This window comes from Nyctereutes procyonoides, unplaced genomic scaffold, assembly GCF_905146905.1.
Source record: "Nyctereutes procyonoides isolate TBG_1078 unplaced genomic scaffold, NYPRO_anot_genome, whole genome shotgun sequence".
NCBI lineage: Eukaryota > Metazoa > Chordata > Mammalia > Carnivora > Canidae > Nyctereutes > Nyctereutes procyonoides.
Window position 1 is genome coordinate 12,085,119 of NW_026575051.1, and position 18,468 is coordinate 12,103,586.

General features: G+C 50.6%; 2 protein-coding genes across 7 annotated transcripts; one reads left to right on the top strand and one right to left on the bottom strand.

Moving 5' to 3' along the window:
* Positions 1 to 299: 299 nt before the first annotated feature.
* GTPBP2 (GTP binding protein 2) lies at positions 300 to 10,190 on the bottom strand. Of its 4 annotated transcripts, none has more exons than XM_055329894.1 (12): positions 10,127 to 10,190; positions 6,008 to 6,034; positions 5,523 to 5,707; positions 5,077 to 5,185; positions 4,682 to 4,879; positions 4,211 to 4,385; positions 3,829 to 4,048; positions 3,304 to 3,439; positions 3,107 to 3,165; positions 2,381 to 2,552; positions 1,803 to 1,967; positions 300 to 1,558 (listed from the first exon to the last, which is right to left on the bottom strand). In XM_055329894.1, the coding sequence occupies exons 3-12, from the start codon at positions 5,654 to 5,656 to the stop codon at positions 1,382 to 1,384; spliced, it is 1,545 nt and encodes a 514-aa protein (XP_055185869.1). In that variant the 5' UTR covers positions 5,657 to 5,707; positions 6,008 to 6,034; positions 10,127 to 10,190; the 3' UTR covers positions 300 to 1,381. The 4 variants fall into 4 exon arrangements, with proteins under 4 accessions (XP_055185869.1, XP_055185870.1, XP_055185868.1 ...); XM_055329895.1 differs by lacking the exon at positions 10,127 to 10,190 and adding an exon at positions 9,320 to 9,338; XM_055329893.1 differs by lacking the exon at positions 10,127 to 10,190 and adding an exon at positions 7,784 to 7,976.
* Positions 6,542 to 17,824, top strand: MAD2L1BP (MAD2L1 binding protein). 3 transcript variants are annotated; one of them, XM_055329899.1, is made up of 4 exons: positions 6,542 to 6,773; positions 12,721 to 13,161; positions 13,893 to 14,158; positions 16,178 to 17,824. In XM_055329899.1, exons 2-4 carry the CDS (start codon positions 13,116 to 13,118, stop codon positions 16,688 to 16,690), a joined length of 825 nt encoding a protein of 274 aa, XP_055185874.1. In that variant the 5' UTR covers positions 6,542 to 6,773; positions 12,721 to 13,115; the 3' UTR covers positions 16,691 to 17,824. The 3 variants fall into 3 exon arrangements, with proteins under 3 accessions (XP_055185874.1, XP_055185876.1, XP_055185875.1); XM_055329901.1 differs by lacking the exon at positions 6,542 to 6,773 and adding an exon at positions 8,176 to 8,573; XM_055329900.1 differs by lacking the exon at positions 6,542 to 6,773 and having other exon boundaries at positions 12,542 to 13,161.
* The last annotated feature ends 644 nt before the right edge of the window (positions 17,825 to 18,468 follow it).

An 18,468-nucleotide genomic window follows, 5' to 3' on the forward strand; every position in this document is an offset into this window, starting at 1 on the left:
CTGACCACAGCAAGTGGCCAGTTCCTCAAGCAGTTGGTTACCTATCTTCAGCTGAAAAGGCAACAGTTTCACTTTCTATTTTGCTCTTCGGAGAACTATGCAAATTAGCCAGAATACCCAGGTCACAATATTGGAACACTGACTGCATGGGAAGGAGAGGAAAGGAAAAATGGTGAATGAGATACCAGATGGGTTCTTTCCCCATTCATGGCTCAGCAGTGTTAGGGTTTCACTAGTTTCTCATCCTGAAGAGGAATCTAGCTCTGGAAGCTGAGCCCGTATCTTAAGCATAAGCACAGTATGTTCAATAAAACATTTTTTATTCTGTACAATATATATGTATTTAAATATATATATGTATATATATGTATGTATGGGTGTATATATATATATATATATACACGTGTGTGTGTGTGTGTATATACATATATGCAGAGAAACCTGAACCAACAAATCCCTGAGTCCGGGGCACCCAGGACATTAACAAAAGGAAAGGAGGGAGTCCATGCCCTAAAAGAGTAGGAAATATGGCAACATCTTTCCCTTTCCTCCAGGTTCCCTGCAACAGAGGGAGGACTTAAGTGGGAGCAGAAAGGGGGGTGGGTAAGGGTGGCAGGATGGGGAACTGTGGGTCAGGTCCCCAGTCACTAGTCTGGGAAAGTAAAACACTGATCCAGCATTAAAACCAACAAATCACTGCAGAGGAGGGGACAAGACAGATTGACATGCAGCTGACCTTCGGTATGCCAAACCTTAGCTTGGCAGCCCCACGCCTGGGTCAGCACAACAAATAGCACCTGTGGGGCCTATGAGCAGAGAAATGGGATATGGCCCTTAAGTGAGGAAGGGAAAGGAAACAAAGCTGAGGAACAGACCTCATGTCTCAGCACAAGGTGGGAGCACTGTCCCTGTGCCATTTCTTCAGACCCTGGGCCACCAGATGGCCAGGAGCAAATGTCTTTTGTCCACAGTCAAGTAGAGATGGGCAACTTACATGGCCTTGAGAAGAGGTATAGAAAAAGGAGTGCTTTCAAGGACCACACCGGCGAATCATGCCCAGTCCGGACAGTGGGGCCAAGGTGGCGGTGGTCAGCTCCCTCCAGTAGACGGGCCACAGGGTTGCCAGGGTTGATGAGCCAACCAGGTGGACACACAGCTGCTGAGCACTGCCCTGAATTCTCCTGTCTTCTCCCTCAGGACTGCCCCTCCCTGGCCACACCAAGCTTGGCACCTCTCCAGAAAAGTGGCAGGGAGCACAGGGCAGAGAGCACTGGTCTCTCCCTCACCTATTAACACAGAGCCGCCAACAGGGGGCAGCATGGCCAGAAGTCACCTTATATATTGTAGGGACAGCAATGGAGCTGTGCCTGCCTGGAGGAGTTCAGAAGCCCATGTTGGCCTGCGCCTCTCCTGCTGCAATGGCTTGCACATCAGTGACATGGCCGATGCCCTTGGTGACACCCTCCCGGAACAGCAGCTTGGCGCCCACCTTCAGGTATTCTGGGTGTTTCAGGAAGCGGAAACGTACCACTGCCTTCTCCCCTGTCCGCAGCTTGTCCTGCAGCAGATATGCCGTCACTGGTCCTGGACAATGTGCCTCCCATCCCATTCTCTGCCAGCCTTGGCTCTCCACCCTCAGGGCCCTATCAGGCTTCTACCCCCCCAGAGTGGGGCTTCGTCCCCTTTGTTGGGTCTGGGAGGAGTTAGTTCTTTATGAGTCTGGGGCCAGGCCTCTTTCCTTTCTGGAGGCAGAAGAATTCTGACTTTCCCCTGGAAAAACAGCATGGCTGGGTCCCTCTCACCTTGGCGTGGATCTTTTCCACCACTGCTGTCTGACGTACGTTGCCCACATGTACTGTCACCTGGAAGCCTCGCCGGAACGTGGTGGCATGGAATAGTAGGACAATCTCTGCCTCGAACACTGAGCAGATGGTGGGATTCATCTCGGGGCTCACCATCACCATGCCCTAGGGAGGCCCCGGATCAAGGGCAGACCTTGCATTAGTCTTTCCTTCCCCAACCACCCTCACACCCCTGCCAGCTCCTAAACCTCTTCTTCTAAGACTTCAAACACAAAGACCTCAGAAGACAATATTCAAATATCCACTTATAACCCTTCCTATCCCTCCCATGTTCTCTAATCCTTCTTCTAATACTTAGTATTATAGGCTCCTGGACATTCAGATTGCATGACCATGAGTCATATTTAAGTATTCTGTGTATCCTAAGCTTTTTTCATACAGTCTATGTAACGAGCTTCTTTGGTTAGAGACTGTTTCCTTCAAGTTCCTCTCAAGTGTCTTAGGTGCTTCTCAATCAAGCGGCCAGGTTCCCAGGCACTTCTCTGTGTTCCCTTCTCCAATCCATCCTCCCACCTCACCTTGCGCAGAAGTGCACGGTCAAAGTCTCCGAGGGCCAACGTAGCAGCCTGACCAGCTCGCAGCACACGACAGGCAGAGCGGTTGCGCTGGATGCTGCACACTCTCAGCTCCAGGAAGCAGCCATCGTCCGTGGGGCCCACCACCAGCTGGTCCCCCTCACGGCAAATCCCACTGCAGCCCAGAGGGCAGGTGGCACAGTGTCAGTCTAGCCACCTCCCAACACACACCGGCTTTTATGCGAGGGTCACCCAAGACATTCCCTTCTATGGCTGACTCCCACAGGAGGGGGAAGAGAGGGGCAGTGGAGGAGGCCATGGTTCAAGGTTCAGACTTAGACTAGACAGCTAATACCTGGAAGGATCGGTAGTGATGGTGAGAGAGGTACCTGCTGCTTTGCCCCTAGATACACCCTCTGCTTTGAAAAGAGTCTTAAGGGAGCTCTCATTTCCCTACGTGGAAATGATGCCAGTTGAATACAACTGGGGCTCAAGACCCATAATTCTCCTCCAGGAGCCTGGAGATTTCCAGTCAGCAGCAAGACTGTTTCTTTCCTCGTGAGACAAGAGACTAGCTTTCTCCAGTTCTTGTCGTGGTGAAAGCCCAATCCAGAAACCAGCACCGCATTCAGATGGGCTCAGTAGAACTCCGGGGTCGCCCTAAGGCTGTGATCAAGTGTGTGGGTACGTGAGGGCTGAATGGGGTGGGTGGCAAGCAAAGAAATTCACCTGGAAAGTGTCCCTCCAACAACTGTCCCCACCTCTGGTACTGTGTAGATTTCATCCACCTGAAGCCGAAAAACATGCTATCAACGGCCAGCCAAGTAGACCTGGCAAGTCCAAAATCTCTAAACAGCATCAGGACTAGGTCAGAATTAGTCCCTCCCAGTTCTCCCGCTCACTGCGAGGACATGTGGCCCAATTACCTGGAACTCTGTCAGCTGCTGCATGAGCTCCTCCTGCTCTTTGCTGTTGGTGAGTGGTGGCAAGATGTTCAGAAACACTTTAAGCAGGTCCAGACTCTCTCCGGACACACTGGACAGTGTGAAGATAGGAGTGACGCTGGACAGGGAGGCATGGAATGGACAGTTGAGGAAGCTTCGGACAGGAAGCAGAGGCTAGAACTCCCTGCAAGTAATGGTGGGCTTCTGGGGCACCTCTCTCCTATCTGCTAACCTCAGGAGCTCTGAGTCCTGTCTCTGTGACACAGCCAAGGAATGTGGCTCACAAGGCCCAGCCCAGAGCCAAGGGAAACAGCGAATGCCTGGCATAGCCCTTGGTCTCTTGGGTCCCAGGCACCGGCAAGACCCCAGGCTGGCTAGCACAGACTCCCTCCCACAATCCCAACCTGAAAAACCACAAAACTGCACCACAACTGGTCTGGCCCTGGGCTGGGACGCCACATGGCAGCCTTCCCTGTGGATCGGGGCTCTGGAGTGAGAAAGGCTTACTTGGGTGACTGGGCAAACTGCTGTGCCGCAGTGACAGCATCATCCTCGGAGGTGACCAGCATGGGGACCTTGTGGCAGCCAGGCTGCTTGAGGACCCGCTCTAACTGGCGCACCGTCCTCTCCACAGTAGTCTTGGCACAGAGGTCCACCTTGCTGACCACGATGAAGAATGGCACTTTCAGAGCCAGGGCCAGCCCTAGGTGTTCCCTGGTGGTGCCAGCTGCCTCAGAGAAGACAGGCAGGCAGCAGGAGAGAAGGGTGAGAATGTGGGAGGGGGCAGGGGGAACAGGAGAGTTCACATCTGACTCCCAGTTTTGAGGAGGCCCAGGGTAGGAGAGTCAGCACCCCCCTCCAGCCCCGTCCCTGCCCCAATGCCTCGTACCAATCCCAGTGTTAGCACTGACGAGGAGCAGGGCACAGTCGGGGCAGTATGATGTGAGGCCAAAGATGGTGGTGTGTAGGTACTTATGGTGGCCTGCCAGGTCGATGAAGGTGATCATCTTGGAGCTGCTTTCACAGATCTCTTCTGCCGTCCGTGAGTCACTGTAATTCACCACCTGGCCCAGAGCCCAGGGCTCTCAGTGCCCCCTGCCAGCCTCCCCAACCCTTTTAAGAGTCGCCAGGACCTAAACCAGTCACTGGGTGACCCTGCCTCTTAACCCTGAGCCCCATATCTGCTTTAATTCAGCTGTTTCCCATTTGTTTGCTAAGGAGACAGAGCATGTTCACTGCCCTCAGGGTCTTCTTCTACACTACTCCAAAAAGTCTCCACACTCTGCCCTTGGGCTGTTCTTTACCACTACCATCCCATCCTCAGAGTCTGGCCCCACTGGGTCCCGCTGATTGCATGCACCTCTCCCTTGCTGTTAAAGCCCAGGATCTCGAAGCTGATGCTGGAAGTTCGGCCAGACTGAATCTCATGCAGGTGGCGGAAAAGGTTGAGCCGAGCCCGGCCCCGCCCATTGTCCAGCTCTCCCTGGGTCAGGACTCCAAGCAGAGTCGACTTCCCTGAGTCCACATTGCCCAGGACGGCCACACGGAGGTCTAGGAACTGTGGATGAATTGCCAGAGGTAAGGGCTCCAATCCCTTGTTTCTCCACCGAAGGTTGGGTTAAGGGCAGTGACACTCCCTGGGGACCAAAGGACTTGGACGCCCCCATGTTCCCGGGCCAGCCAGTGAACAATGTGCCACCATGGGGCCCTCCTCAGGAGCAAGGGTGTGAGAGGTAGGGAAGGGCGTGTGCTTACCTGTTGGTTGTCAGGGACCTTTCGTACCAGCACTTCGGTAATCTTCCGGGGCATGTCGCTATCATAATCCACTTCTCGCTCTCGGAGAACAGTGATATCTGCCCCAACCCTGTCACAGCAAGGCCACAGCTGCCACATCTCACCTGTACTCTTCTGCCCTCTACCTTCCAACCTGGCTCTGGACCACACCTCTCAGCATTGTACTTCACTTCCTACCACCCTCCAATCTATCTCACATCCTTTTAAACAAATCTTAAATCAAGGAGCGAAAAAGCCTCAGTCCAACATGGAGGAGCCCAGAACACTAACCCTCCCCCCTTCAGCCCTTTGTCAAGAGGAGGCAGCAGGAAAGTCTCTCCTAGGCCCCTCAGGCCCGAGGTGACTGGGTATTCACAGGTCTTCTCCAGAGCCAGATGAAGAGAACCTAGGGGGAATGGGAAGCGTACTTCTCTGCCATCCGGTGCAGAGTCTTGAGGGACGCCCGCATCTCCTCCTCAGCCAGCCCCACCAGCAGCCCATTGTCCTCTACCCCAATCTGGTAGACGGCCTCACCGCGGCCCTCCTGGAGCCGCCACTTCATCTGTGTCACCAGGTGCTCAAAGCGGTACTGGGATGGATTCACCAGCTTCAGCTTAAGACAGGTGAGGTGTCATAAGAAAATGAAGTCAGAGCTGCTCCTCCTAAACCCTCATGCCCCCCCCCCGCCCCCCCGTCCTGCTACAGGGACTAGGACCTTACCCCTTCCCACTCAAACCCCCTCATCCCTGGCCTCCTCTAACACTGAGTCCCCCTCTCTCTGACAGAATGAGGTACAGAGCCTTTACCCTGAATCATATCCCTAAACTCCTATAGATCATGATGTTGGAAGGATCTCAGAAAAATCACCCCACACCCGTAAGGATAACCGGCCCTTCCCCAGCCTAAGACTCACTTTATATTCGATGTTTCCATCTTCAGCCTGAAAAAAGACAGAGAGCAGTTATGACACACTGTCCTGACCAACTTCTATTTCTTTCTGATTCCTGCTGGGGCCCAGGCAGCTAACTCGAGAGAGCAGGAACCTCAGTGGCACCTGCTGAGACAGATGCCTGCCAAAGGTTATTGACAGAAAAACCCTCTATTCAGTCCCAGTGGACGTCTCTGAAGGAAAGGCCTCTAAGAATACAGTGAGTCACTCGTGTAAGTCAAAAATGGAACCCTAGTCCATCCTTTCTTTGATCACTGGTGGTATCCTCTTCCTAGATGCAAGATCACCCCTTCCTTCTCCCTGGGGCCTCAAACTGTTGTCCCTAGAAGTCTAGATCTGCTCTGTGTTCAGGCTGCTGAGGTCATTCTTTGCCACTTGTGTGGGAGACACCATTTCCTTCCTGCCCACCCTCTCAGCTGATGTCACCAAGAGCAAGAAGCTGCGAGAGGTTCTGGACCAAGGCCAAAGGGTGAGCTCAGCACTGGTCATTATAAGCGTGCTGAGAGATGAGCCCAGGTAAAATGAGGGGCAGGGTTCTAAAGTTGGGTCTGAGATGAAGAAACTCAGAAAATGCATTAAAGGGGACAGACTCCACAAACCAGATTCACATGCCTCAGACGAGGTAAAATCCTGAATCTATCCACACAACCACCTTTACATCTTCCCTCTATCAACTGACCCACCAGAGAAACAACCTATTGCATGAGCCTTCCCCTCTAGGGTGCAACAGGTAAGAGATTTGCTTGTCCTGCCTGCCTGCATTTTGGCAGTTCTCCTTGACAGTTTCTTTTTCTTTTGTTCTTCCTGTCATCATTCCATCTCTTCAAGGCCCTCTAACTCCCAGCCTCTAACAGGTATAAGGTAGATCTTTTCCCATTACCAGAGACCTTCCTTTTTTATTGTTTTCTAAATATGACGAATTTGGATGGGTGGCTTCAGAAAAGTGGTATAAGGATGAAAGTCTAGGCCAATGGTTCTCAAAGTGTGATCCCAGAACCAACAGCATTAACACCGCCTGGGAACTTGTAAGAAATGCAAAGTATCAGGGCCACTTCTGACCTACTGAATCAGCAACTCCAGGGGTGAGGCAGCAATCCAGGTGATCTTGATACATGCTAAAGTTTGAAAACCACTAGCTTAGGCTTTTCCCCTCTGTCCGCCTTTCCTAAGAGGGACAAAATAGCAGTTATTCTCTGCCTTAGACAGAGATGGAGCAGGTGTGCAGAAGCCATCTCCACTTCCTCATAGGACAAAGGGCAGGAGGACTTAAGCTTGACTGTTGTCTGTTTTTATATGTGTGTGTATATGTGTACTCAGGGATAGAGACGGAACATATTGCTCCTTTCCCTAGTACTCCCCTCCTCCCCTGCCGAACAAGTTTAGAAAACTCTGCCTCTTCATCCCAGGATGTAGTCTCCCTTCTGTTGCAGAAGGATGAAGCCAGGGCATTCTACTTTGCTCTTCCTAAGGCGATGAAAGTGGGATGCCTTTTCCCCATTTTTCCTCCTGGAGTTACTGGATCAGAATGGGGGGCTCCTCCCTCCCCACTCTTCCTCCCTGGGGTCCTGACACCGGAGGGCAGGTCCTCCTTGGGGTCCTGGGACCGGAAGGAAGGGTTCTCCTCTCCCCCCAGGGTTCTGACACCGGAAGGGGGTATCAATTCCCTCCGTCCCGCCTCCCTGGAGTCCCGGGACCGGAAAGAATGATTTCCTCTCACCCGCCACTTCTCACGGGGCTCACCTCGGGGGGCAGGTATGGAGGGTTGTTGGCTTTGCCCCCTCTGTTCCTTCCGTTCTTCTTTTTCCCCTTTGGGCCCCCGCAGCCGCTGCTGCCGCCGGCCCCCCTTGCCTTAAGGGTTCCGCCCACGGCCGGGCCCCCTCCGGGCCGGCAGCAGCCGCCGAACAGCTCCGATACCCGCGAGTCCATCCGCCGCTGCCGCCAGCCCCCCGCCCGGCCCCTCCCCCCCGCCGCCGCCGCCGCCCCTACTGCCACCGCCGCGTCCGGCCAGCCAGAGGAGAGCGGGGTGGGGCCCTGCGCGGGCCACGCCCCCACCCTGCTTTTGCCCCGGGTCGCGACAGAAACAGCCGCAGGGCACCATGGGAGAGAGAGTCCTCAAGCCTAAGACCTCCCCTAAATGAGCTGCCAGCTGCCCTACAATTCCCAGGAGGCATTGCAGCTCAAGGGGCCGCGGCGTGGCTTCGGGGCGTCGGCGAGGAGTGCGCTTATGCGCGCAAAGGTCTAGGGGAGCTGTAGTCTGATTTTCAATCTCCGCGCTCTGATCGGGTGTTTTCCTAGCGCCTCCTTGGGGGGAAGTTTGAAGCCCCGCGTCTGGGGGTGGGGCAGTCACCAGAGGCGGAGGGGTTACATCAGAATGAAGCTTTGTGGCGCTCCTTGGTAAGGCCCCTTAGCGAGATCGCAGACAACAGGTTTCGGACCTGGAGAGCTGCAAAATTCACGGCGACACGTCCCTCCAGCCGACTGGCTCCGCCCCTGCCTCAGTTTCTTCCCCGACAGCTGGCGTGCCGTCTGGGTGAGTCAGGCCGAATGCCAGGGCGGAGGCAGATGGTGGTTAGCCTAATTACGGCTGTTATTGTTGTGATGATTATGCCACCTTTACCCAGTAGTCACTACTTTATTACCAGGCTGGCACCCTCCAGGGGCTGGTTTTAGCAACCCGAGACACTGCGGTGCCACGGACACGAGGCCCAAACCCATAAACCAGCCTTGCAGCCGGAAGGCTACAAGGATCCCGGCAACGAGTATTACCCCTCCCCTTTGTTTTGAAGCAGAACCAATCCCCGCACAGCGAGTTTAGTTTTAAAATAGCCAGGCTCGTAGGAGGGGCCTGGCCTCTACTTGGGGCGGTGCTGGGGCTCGGGTTACGTCCGCCACTGGCTAGGGCCATGGCTGGGGGAAATGGCCGGCAAAAGAAACTTGGCCAAGGGCCCAGGGGATTACTGACTTTTGACTTTCTTGCTATCTCTCTTGCTCTTTAGGGCTCTTGCAGTCGGCAAAGGGTAAACACACTCAGTGACAGAAAAACCAGTGCACAAGACACTAGAAAGGCAGAGTGGAGAAGTGTTACTGGGCTGGGAGTCAGGACGCTAAGGTTCAATTCCTAGCCCCATGGCTGTCTCATGATTCACCAGTCAACCTATGTCCACTTCCCCTCTTTCACAAACATCAGGATGCTTTCACACAGCCAAGAAATAAAAGAGCCCTTTCCTCCCGATCTCAGTTTTCTTTGGAAGATTAGAAGCAGCAACAGTGGCTTACCTCTGGTAATCCTTTCAGAGGTTCAGACCTGGTAGAGTCCATGGCTTCCCCTCAAGACCACAAGGAAGGAGGTGGGTTATTGATCATTTAGTTGCTGTCCACATGGCATAACTCCCCAAAGCCGTGGGAGCAGAAGGACCAAAGTCTGCCAAAGGGACTGGCAGATCCAGCTAATTTTATGGTCTTCAGTGGTTGAAAGCACACATACTTCACTCGTCTCAACCCTATTCAGCTAAAGGAAGATTGTGCTGCAGAGGTCAACTCCAGCCAGGGGCACCAGGATGCCAGGAAAACTGCTACTTAGAGATTGAGACTGAAGAACTCAGTAAGAGATCTCAAGAAGGTTGGGGGTTGGGAGATTCAAGACTATTCCCCCAACATTCTCACCAATGCCAGTTCTGCGTTCTCTTGATAACCAGGGCCTGCTGCATTCACCTGATAACACTCATCCTCTCATCTTCTTGGGTCTTTCAATCACCCAACACACACAATTTCACTTTGTTCCCATCCCAATCCCCTTGCCTTCTAAATGGAGAACTTCCCTTAAGACATGGGGACGTGGGGGGGGATCCCTGGGTGGCTCAGCGGTTTAGCGCCTGCCTTCAGCCCAGGGCATGATCCTGAAGTCCCGGAATCGAGTACCACATCAGGCTCCCTGCATAGAACCTGCTTCTCCCTCTGCCTGTGTCTCTGCCTCTCTCTCTCCTCTGTGTCTTTCATGAATAAATAAAATCTTAAAAAAAAAAGAGAGAGAGATGAGAGGGGATAACCTATTCCTGTATCCCAGTTTTGAACAACCTAGCTTACCAAAGACAGGAGTAAAGGCTGGCAGAAGAGTAGATGGCTGTCCAGGAGGAGATCAGGGTCCTGGGAGATGGAAGGTGGCATATATGTTTGGTTTCCTGGAGGTGTTGCTTATGAGGTGGTTGTATATGGGATTATACACACACACACACACACACACACACACACAATTTTTCCTGGTATATAATCAGTCATTTATTCTTTGTGTATAGTATCTTTACATAAGTTTTAAGTTCAGAGTTAGCAACCTGTCATTTATACTTCCTTGGTTTTGTGTCATGCCTAGGGGTAACCCCACTCCAAGATTGTGAATTACTCCCCAGTATTTTCTGCAAGGAGTTTTGAGGTTTAGTTTTTAAAGATTTTGTTTATTTATTCATAAGAGACACAGAGAGAGGCAGAGACATAGGCAGAGGAAGAAGCAGGTTCCCTGCCAGGAGCTTGATGCAGAACTCTATCCCAGGACCCCAGGATCATGCCATGAGCCGAAGGCAGATGCTCAACCATTGAGCCACCCAGGAGCCCCTATTTTTTTTAATTTTTATTTATTTATGATAGTCACACACACAGAGAGAGGCAGAGACATAGGCAGAGGGAGAAGCAGGCTCCATGCACCGGGAGCCCGACGTGGGATTCGATCCAGGGTCTCCAGGATTGCGCCCTGGGCCAAGGGCAGGCGCCAAACCGCTGCGCCACCCAGGGATCCCGGAGCCCCTATTTTTATGTTTAAATCTATAATCCAGTTTTTATAAAGATTTGAGGGAGAGACAGCATGAGCAAGAGTGGGGGTTGGGGCAGAAGGAGAGAGAGAATCCTGAAGCAGGCTCTGAGCTGAGCATGGAGCCAGACTCGATCCTAGGACCCTGAGATCATGACCTGAGCCAAAACCAAGAGTCAGCCACTTAACTGTGCCACACGAGCGCCCCTAGATCTTTAATCCATTTGGAATTTATGTAGGATGTGAGGTAGGAACTACTTTGATGTTTTTTCTTTTAAATGGATAGGGAGTTGTTTCAAGTTACTTGCCTTTTACTCTCATCGTATACTAAGATCTACATATACATGAATCTGTTTCTGGAGTCTCTCCTGTTTTATTACTTGTTTGTTTATTCCTGAACCAATACCACAGTATTTTAATCATTGTAATTTTACAGTATGTTTGGTCTCTGTTCGTACTTCCTGAGATACACCTCTCTTGGCCTCCATGACCTGACACTTATCTATTCTTCTTTATACCTCTCTGGGTACTCCTCAGTCTCCTTCACAGGCTCTTCTTTTTCTACTCATCCCCTAAACATTAGTGATTAGTGTCTTCAGGATTCTAGCTCATCCTCATTATACATGCCCTCCTTGGGTGATCTTATACACTCCTAAACTGATGACTCTCAAATACATTTCTGTTCCTAATGGTGTTCCTAAATATCTCTTCACTGTCCAATGGAACAGCAAACTCAACCTATTAAAAACTAGAGGAAGACCCGGTTTATTGGTGTGTGGGTATGGAGAAAAGATGAATTCAGTGTTCTCTCCTTCATTGAATGGCACAGCTGGCCCATTTTTGAACAACAGCTGCTAAACTTATAAAACCTGTTTGTCTTCATCCCTTTTCCTCTTCCTGGGATCATCCACCAAGTCATGCTTATTGGACCTCCTAAATATCTCTAGGGTTCACCCATTCCTCTCCACCCTGCTGTGACTACCACAATTTAGGCCTCTTTCACCAATGCACTTAGGTAACTGTAGTCACTAGCTCTAATTGGTATCACTGCCTCCTCTCATCCTTCTTGTAATGTAACGTAATCAGTACACTGTGGCCACTGTGGAGATTAAATTTAATCATGTCACTTCCCTACTTAAAGCTCTCAAAGCTTCCTCATTCCCCTACAGGATCAAGTTCAAACTTTTTTTTAAAAGATTTTATTTATTTATTCATGAGAGATAGAGAGAGGCAGAGACACAGGCAGAGGGAGAAGCAGGCTCCATACAAGGAGCCCAACGCGGGACTCAATGCTGGGTCTCCAGGATCACGCCCTGGGCTGAAGGCGGCGCTAAACCGCTGAGCCACCCGGGCTGCCCAAGTTCAAGCTTTTTAAAATGGCTTTTAAAGCTCTGCCGTGATCTGATTCCTGTTAGTCTGCTACAGCCTTAACTCTTTATAATCTGAACTCTTTTCTTTCCCTTTTAATTTAATTTATTTATTTAAAGAGAGAGAATAAATGGGAGAGAGGGAGAGGGAGAGCGGCTCTCAAGCAGACCCGCACTGCGTGTGGAGCCCCTGGCAGGCTCGATGTCATAACCCTGAGATCGTGACCTGAGCTGAAATCAAGAGCCCCCTCACTGAACCGACTGAGTCACCCAGGCACCCCTGAACTCTTTTCATTCCTTGAATGGAGGATGCTCTTGTCTCTCAAGGTCTCCAGGATACCTAGGCCTTCCTCTTTACCTTTACTCATCCTATAGGTCGCAGTTTCTTGGCCATATTTCCTCCGGGGCCACCCCTCACTTCCACACCATCTAGGTTAGGTGCCCGGTTCTTCTATCCACAGCCCGTGCACGCGCCACTGTCTATAATTCATCACGTGGTATTGTACTTCTAGGTAGCAAAACTCTTAGGACAGCAACCGCCTCCTGCTTGTTTGCCAGGATCTCCAGCACCTAGGACAGGGCCTGGCACGAAGTAGGTGCACAATGAACAGCGAACGCGGGAGGGGGAACGGGTGTGCGAGAGCGGGTGCCCTCCGGAAGACAGACTTCAGCGGCTGAGACAGCGTGGGCTCCCTGTGGAGGGAAGGCCTCGGCGTGCCTCGGCGTGCCCCGGCCGGAGCGCTCGCAGCGACCACAGGGACCAGATCCCTACGCGGCCCGGCTTCCACCAGCTGCGGCGGCGCCCCGCCCCCTCGCCGCAGCCCCGCCGGAAGTGGAGACGAGAGCTTCCCATGATGCCCCGCGGGGCCCCTATTCAAACTGCGCGGAGAAGAGGGAGGAGGTCGTGATGGCGGCTCCGGGGCCGGAAGTGCTGTGCCCGGCCGCAGTACCTGGTAAGGCCTGGGGGCCGCAGCTCCGGGAGCCTTGGGGACCTGTTTCCTTCCTAACCGCTGCTAACCAGTCTTTTAGCCCACGGCCTTTTCTCTGGCCCGTCTTCCTTGCCCTCATTTGCCGGCGTTCCTCCTGGCTCCCGCTCCATCGCCCCCTCGGTCCTGGATCCCATTGGTTCGTGCCCACTCTGTCTCCCTCTCCGCGGCGTTCTGCGCCCCGCTTGATTACAGCGACTGTAAACTAGTTTCCCCAGGTCAAGGCCTCCGCTTTCTGAGCGGAGCCCTAGTCGCGGCGGCGTCCGAAATTCTCCCTCTACACCCCCCATCCCGCCGTCCCTTAAATCACCTTAGGCGACGCGGTCGGGAATCTCCCCGCCACCACCCACACGGATTTTGCGGAGGGAATGTGTTGGGCTGTCCCTCCACAGGACCATGGAAGAAGACTGACTTTTTGGCTTTTTTTTTTGTCTTGTTTTTCCCAAAAATCAGTCCTTGGCATTGGGCAAATGAAACCCTTTCTCATTTTTTCCCCTTTTTTGCAAAAAAAGGAAAAGACTTTCACCTAAATTATAACTTGGAGATTTTCTTCTGTGCACCCTGGTTGGTGTGCAGGACGCTGTTTACAAACATCCTCTGTTTCATAAAGGAATATTTTTAGGTAACACAAAACTACCTAGGGCCAAGCATATTTAAGTTTTTCATTGTCTCTTTTTTCCCCTCTGCGCCCCTACTAGATTTGGAATGGTATGAGAAGTCAGAGGAGACCCACGCCCCCCAGATAGAACTACTCGAGACTACCTCTACTCAAGAACCTCCCAACCCTTCGGAGCCCTTTTACCCCAGAAACTGCATGGTGCCCGTGGTGTTTCCCGGGCCTGTGAGCCAAGAAGGCTGCTGTCGTTTTACTTGTGAACTTCTAAAGCATATCATGTACCAGCGCCAACAACTGCCTCTGCCCTATGAACAGCTTAAGCACTTCTACCGAAAACCTTCTCCCCAGGTAGGCACAGGCTTTGGGAGAAAGCTGGTGGGGAGACTGTGATTGTTACGTGGTAGGCAGGTGAAAAGGGGTTCTAAGAAATCTTCAGGACCTGTCAGCCTCAACAGCTGTAAGGAATGTGTTTTAGTTTCGCCCCACCCTAATCTTGGATAGTCTAACCCTCCAGCATTTTCTCATTTTCTTTTTCTAAAACCGCTGTTGTGCTGCATGTGGATTTGACCCTTCAACTTTACTGTCTTTTCTCCCCAAATGTCCATCTCTCTCTCTCTCTTTTTTTTTTTAAGATTTATTTATTTATTCATGAGAGACATAGAGAGAGGCAGAGACACAGGCAGAGGGAGAAGCAGGCTCCATGTAGGGAGCCTGACATGGGACTCGATCCCAGGTCTCCAGGATCACACCCTGGGCGGGAGGCAGGCATTAAACCGCTGAGCCACCCAGGGATCCCCCATCTCTTTGTTTTTATGTTTTACTTACTGGAGGACTTCCTTAACTTTATATTCTAACACTTTTTTTTTTTAATTAAGATTTTTGTTTATCCATTCATGAGAGACACACACAGAGAGGCAGAGACACAGGCAGAGGAAGAAGCAGGCTCCATGCAGGGAGCCTGACATGGGACTCCATCCCGGGTCTCCAGGTTCACGCCCTGAGCCGAAGGCAGACACTCATCCGCTGAGCCACTCAGGCATTCCTATTCTAGCACTTCTGTAATTCTGGGGACAATCAGAGTCTTAAGAGCTCTAGTTTTGTTTATGTTTCTTTATTATAACATCTTGTTATTTCATGTCTATATGATCTTATCTGAAGATATTATTGTATTTTTGAAGTTTTACTCTGTTCCTTTTATTTTTATTTTTTTAAAGATTTTATTTATTTATTCGTGAGAGACAGAGAGAGGGAGGCACAGAGACACAGGTAGAGGTAGAAGCAGGCTTCATGCAGGAAGCCTGATGTGGGACTCGATCCCGGATCTCCAGGATCACACCCTGAGCCCAAGGCAGACACTCAACCACTGAGCCACCCAGGCGTCCCTACTCTGTTCTTTTAAGTTTCTGTTTTTTTCCCCCCGATTCCTTTTCCTATTGTTTTGGTCTCTCACTTTCATGTTAGAGGCTTTTATTCGGTGTCTGGTGAATATTTAAAAATAAATCAATTAAAGCTCTGCATAAGCTGGACCTTATGAACTGATAGACTTTACTCTAAGGATATTGGGTAGGAACCTAGTGGTCTCTTTGGAGGACTCCCAAAACATCAGTATGGACAGTCTTCTCTCTGGAGGAGACTGGGTGGAGGAAATTGGCAGATAATCGATCTAAGGGTCCTCACACAGGTTTTCACTCAGTTCCTCTCTGTTAATTCTTCTGTGGTATCTAAATTGCCAATTCCTGAGCCCTTCTGGACGTCTGCAGTGTAAATTGGTGTGCTTTCATGGGGGGTTCCCTCTATTAGCAGTTGGTATTCAGCTCCCTTGAATTCTCCCACCTGCCTTCTATTTCCCAAAAATTTGTGTTTGTCTATCTTTGTTTCCTAGTTCTTTTTCACCTTGGGAGTTTCCTTTCCTTCTCCCCTTCCTTCCTCCCTTTTTTTTTTTTTTCTCATTTAGTGGTATTTCAGATGGGACCACAAATAAGCATGTGTTCAATTTTCCAGATAACTGGAAGACCGACACCAGAATCCCCTTTATTAAGCCAGATTATCCTCATCTCCTGTTGTCACTCGTGGTACCGCAAAATTTGCCACCTGGCATGCCACCAAATCTCCTTGACTATTTTAGTTGCTAATTTCTGGGTGCTTTCCTGCTTCAGACACTGTTTTTGCTGTTCTGAGCATGGGAAAAGTATGATTTTATATAAAGAATGCATTTTCCTTTTTGATATATTACTCTCTGATAAAACCCAGTGTCATGGCCATGGAAACCCAGTCCCAGAAGCCTACCACATCCCAACAGGGTTCTTCAAAGGGCATTAGCTTCCCCCTTCTTGTCCTCCCCTCTCTCACCATTCTTTGTCCTCACAGGCAGAGGATGCAATGAAGAAGAAAGCTCGGGCAGCTGCTGAGGTGAGCAGCAGGAAATGCCAACAAGCCCTGGCGGAACTGGAGAGTGTCCTCAGCCACCTAGAGGGTCTCTTTGCACGGACATTAGTACCCCGCGTGCTTATCCTCCTTGGCGGCAGTGCCTTAAGTCCCAAGGAGTTCTATGAGCTTGATTTGTCTCGCTTGGCCCCCAACAGCATGGACCAGAGCCTGAGCACGGCAGCTTGTTTGCGCCGTCTCTTCCGAGCCATTTTCATGGCTGATGCCTTCAGTGAGCTGCAGGCTCCTCCACTCATGGGCACCATTGTCATGGCACAGGGGCACCGTGACTGTGGAGAAGATTGGTTTCGACCTAAGCTCAACTACCGAGTGCCCAACCGGGGCCACAAACTGACTGTGACCCTGTCCTGTGGCAGATCCTCTATCCCAACCACAGCCTGGGAGGATTACGTCTGGTTCCAGGCACCAGTAACACTTAAAGGCTTCCATGAGTGAATGGGGGTGCTTCTTAATTGTGAACACAGTGGCTTAAATTATCTTTCCCCCAGTGGCACCAAGTCACCCATCTCTTGCGTGGAGCTACATTTGCTTCCTGGTGAGAGGAATGCTCTGTCTTTCTAGCTGCCTGTCTTCCCTCCTTAGACTTACTGGTGGGTGGTGAGCTGATTATATGGCTGTGGCTATCATAATTATTGAACAACATCTCTTTGAATCAAAGGTTGATTTTCCCAGAAGGTGCTGGGACAGGCATTTCTGTTCAGATTGGAAAGCAAATATGGACCCGAAGACAGACATTCTTTATGGAAGTGGCCATCTTAAGCTTTTTTGCTGTGGCCTTTCAGAATTTTTACCAGGACATAATGAACTTAAATATAAAAATGAATGAACTTGTATTAAATTATCTTGAAACTCTTGGCTTAAAGGTTTCCAGGGTTAAGACTAGAGTATTTTTGTCTTTCTCCTTGACCTCTTATGCTTCAGGGCTTCTAGAATTTTTTATTTATTTATTTTTTAAACTGATGGTTCTTTCTCTTCATCAGCCCTAGGCCCATCTGGGAAGTTGAGGGACTTGGCCGAAGTTCTGTAATACTTTGATGTCATAATTGGGACTACAGTCCTCATCACTTACTTCCTAGCCTCTCATCACTTACTTCCTAGCCTGATCTCCTTCCTTGCCACATAGGGGTTTTCGTGATAATTAAAGTATGTGTCCCAAAGTCACACAGGGGATTAGGGGCAGAGACTGGACTGAGAAAACTGAGAGGGTCTTTGCAAAGCCCATGGGATCAGTTCCTGAGGTCAGCTGTCCCTCCAGGCATGCTACCTAGCCTGTCTTCAAAGCAGTTGTCTGGTGGTCACCAGTTCCTATTGGCAATACTGTCCTTCACATCCTACTCTCTTGCCTGTGGCAGTTCCTCCTTGGCTGCACCTCTGACTTGGCCATCCTTGTCCTTGCTGTTCTCTCCGGCCTGTTGCGGTCCTGACTGCTAAGCATTGATGCCCTCTGTCCCTGAGAACACCTGCTTATTTCTCGGAAACAAGTTGAAGACAGAGTCTTTACCATGCTAGTGTTGGAGATAGGTAGGTTGTATGTGTGTGTGTGTGTAAATGGGGACGATATACATACTATTTTTTGTATTTTGTTTTATTTATTTATTTTTAAAGATTTTATTCATTTATTCATGAGAGATACACAGAGAGAGGCAGAGACACAGGCAGAGGGAGAAGCAGGCTCCATGCAGGTAGCCCAACGTGGGACTCGATCCCGGAACTCCAGGATCACGCCCTGGGCCGCAGGTGGCGCCAAACCGCTGCGCCACCAGGGCTGCCCTATTTTTTGTATTTTAAAAAGAAAGTGTTGAGAAAACCTAAAACATGGTTTAAATTTGATACTATGTTTTAGACACTTTACATACATTATCTCATGTAACAACCTTCCATGGTGTATATTCCCATTTTATAGATGAGCCTTGGGGAAATAGAGTAACTTGCCTATGTGGGGAAACCTGGATTCTAATCCAATCCACTTGGCTCCAGAGGCTGAGTACTGTACACTGTGCTGTATGCCCTGTGTGGTTTTCCTCTGAAGGAATGAAACAGATTCACTCCGCAAAAGGTGGTAGCATTGGAAAGCTGCAGGACTCTTCTCTGGCTTTCGACTGTGGCTCCTAGCAAGGAACTTGCTGTTAACTAGGGGTCAGTAAATCTGGAATCAGTGAGAACAAAAGGTTTGGGTTATTTTCGGCATTGTGACCACTTGAAGCATATTCCAC

Excerpts from the sequence above, each read along its gene's own strand:
- GTPBP2 (XM_055329893.1), bottom strand. The coding sequence starts at position 7,969 with ATGGACTCGCGGGTATCGGAGCTGTTCGGCGGCTGCTGCCGGCCCGGA. Across the intron at positions 3,440-3,828 it reads CAGTTTGCCCAGTCACCCAA|CGTCACTCCTATCTTCACAC; the intron begins GTAAGCCTTTCT and ends CTCCCTGTCCAG. Across the intron at positions 1,559-1,802 it reads TGGAAAAGATCCACGCCAAG|GACAAGCTGCGGACAGGGGA; the intron begins GTGAGAGGGACC and ends TATCTGCTGCAG.
- MAD2L1BP (XM_055329899.1), top strand. The coding sequence starts at position 13,116 with ATGGCGGCTCCGGGGCCGGAAGTGCTGTGCCCGGCCGCAGTACCTG. Across the intron at positions 13,162-13,892 it reads GTGCCCGGCCGCAGTACCTG|ATTTGGAATGGTATGAGAAG; the intron begins GTAAGGCCTGGG and ends CGCCCCTACTAG. Across the intron at positions 14,159-16,177 it reads ACCGAAAACCTTCTCCCCAG|GCAGAGGATGCAATGAAGAA; the intron begins GTAGGCACAGGC and ends TTGTCCTCACAG.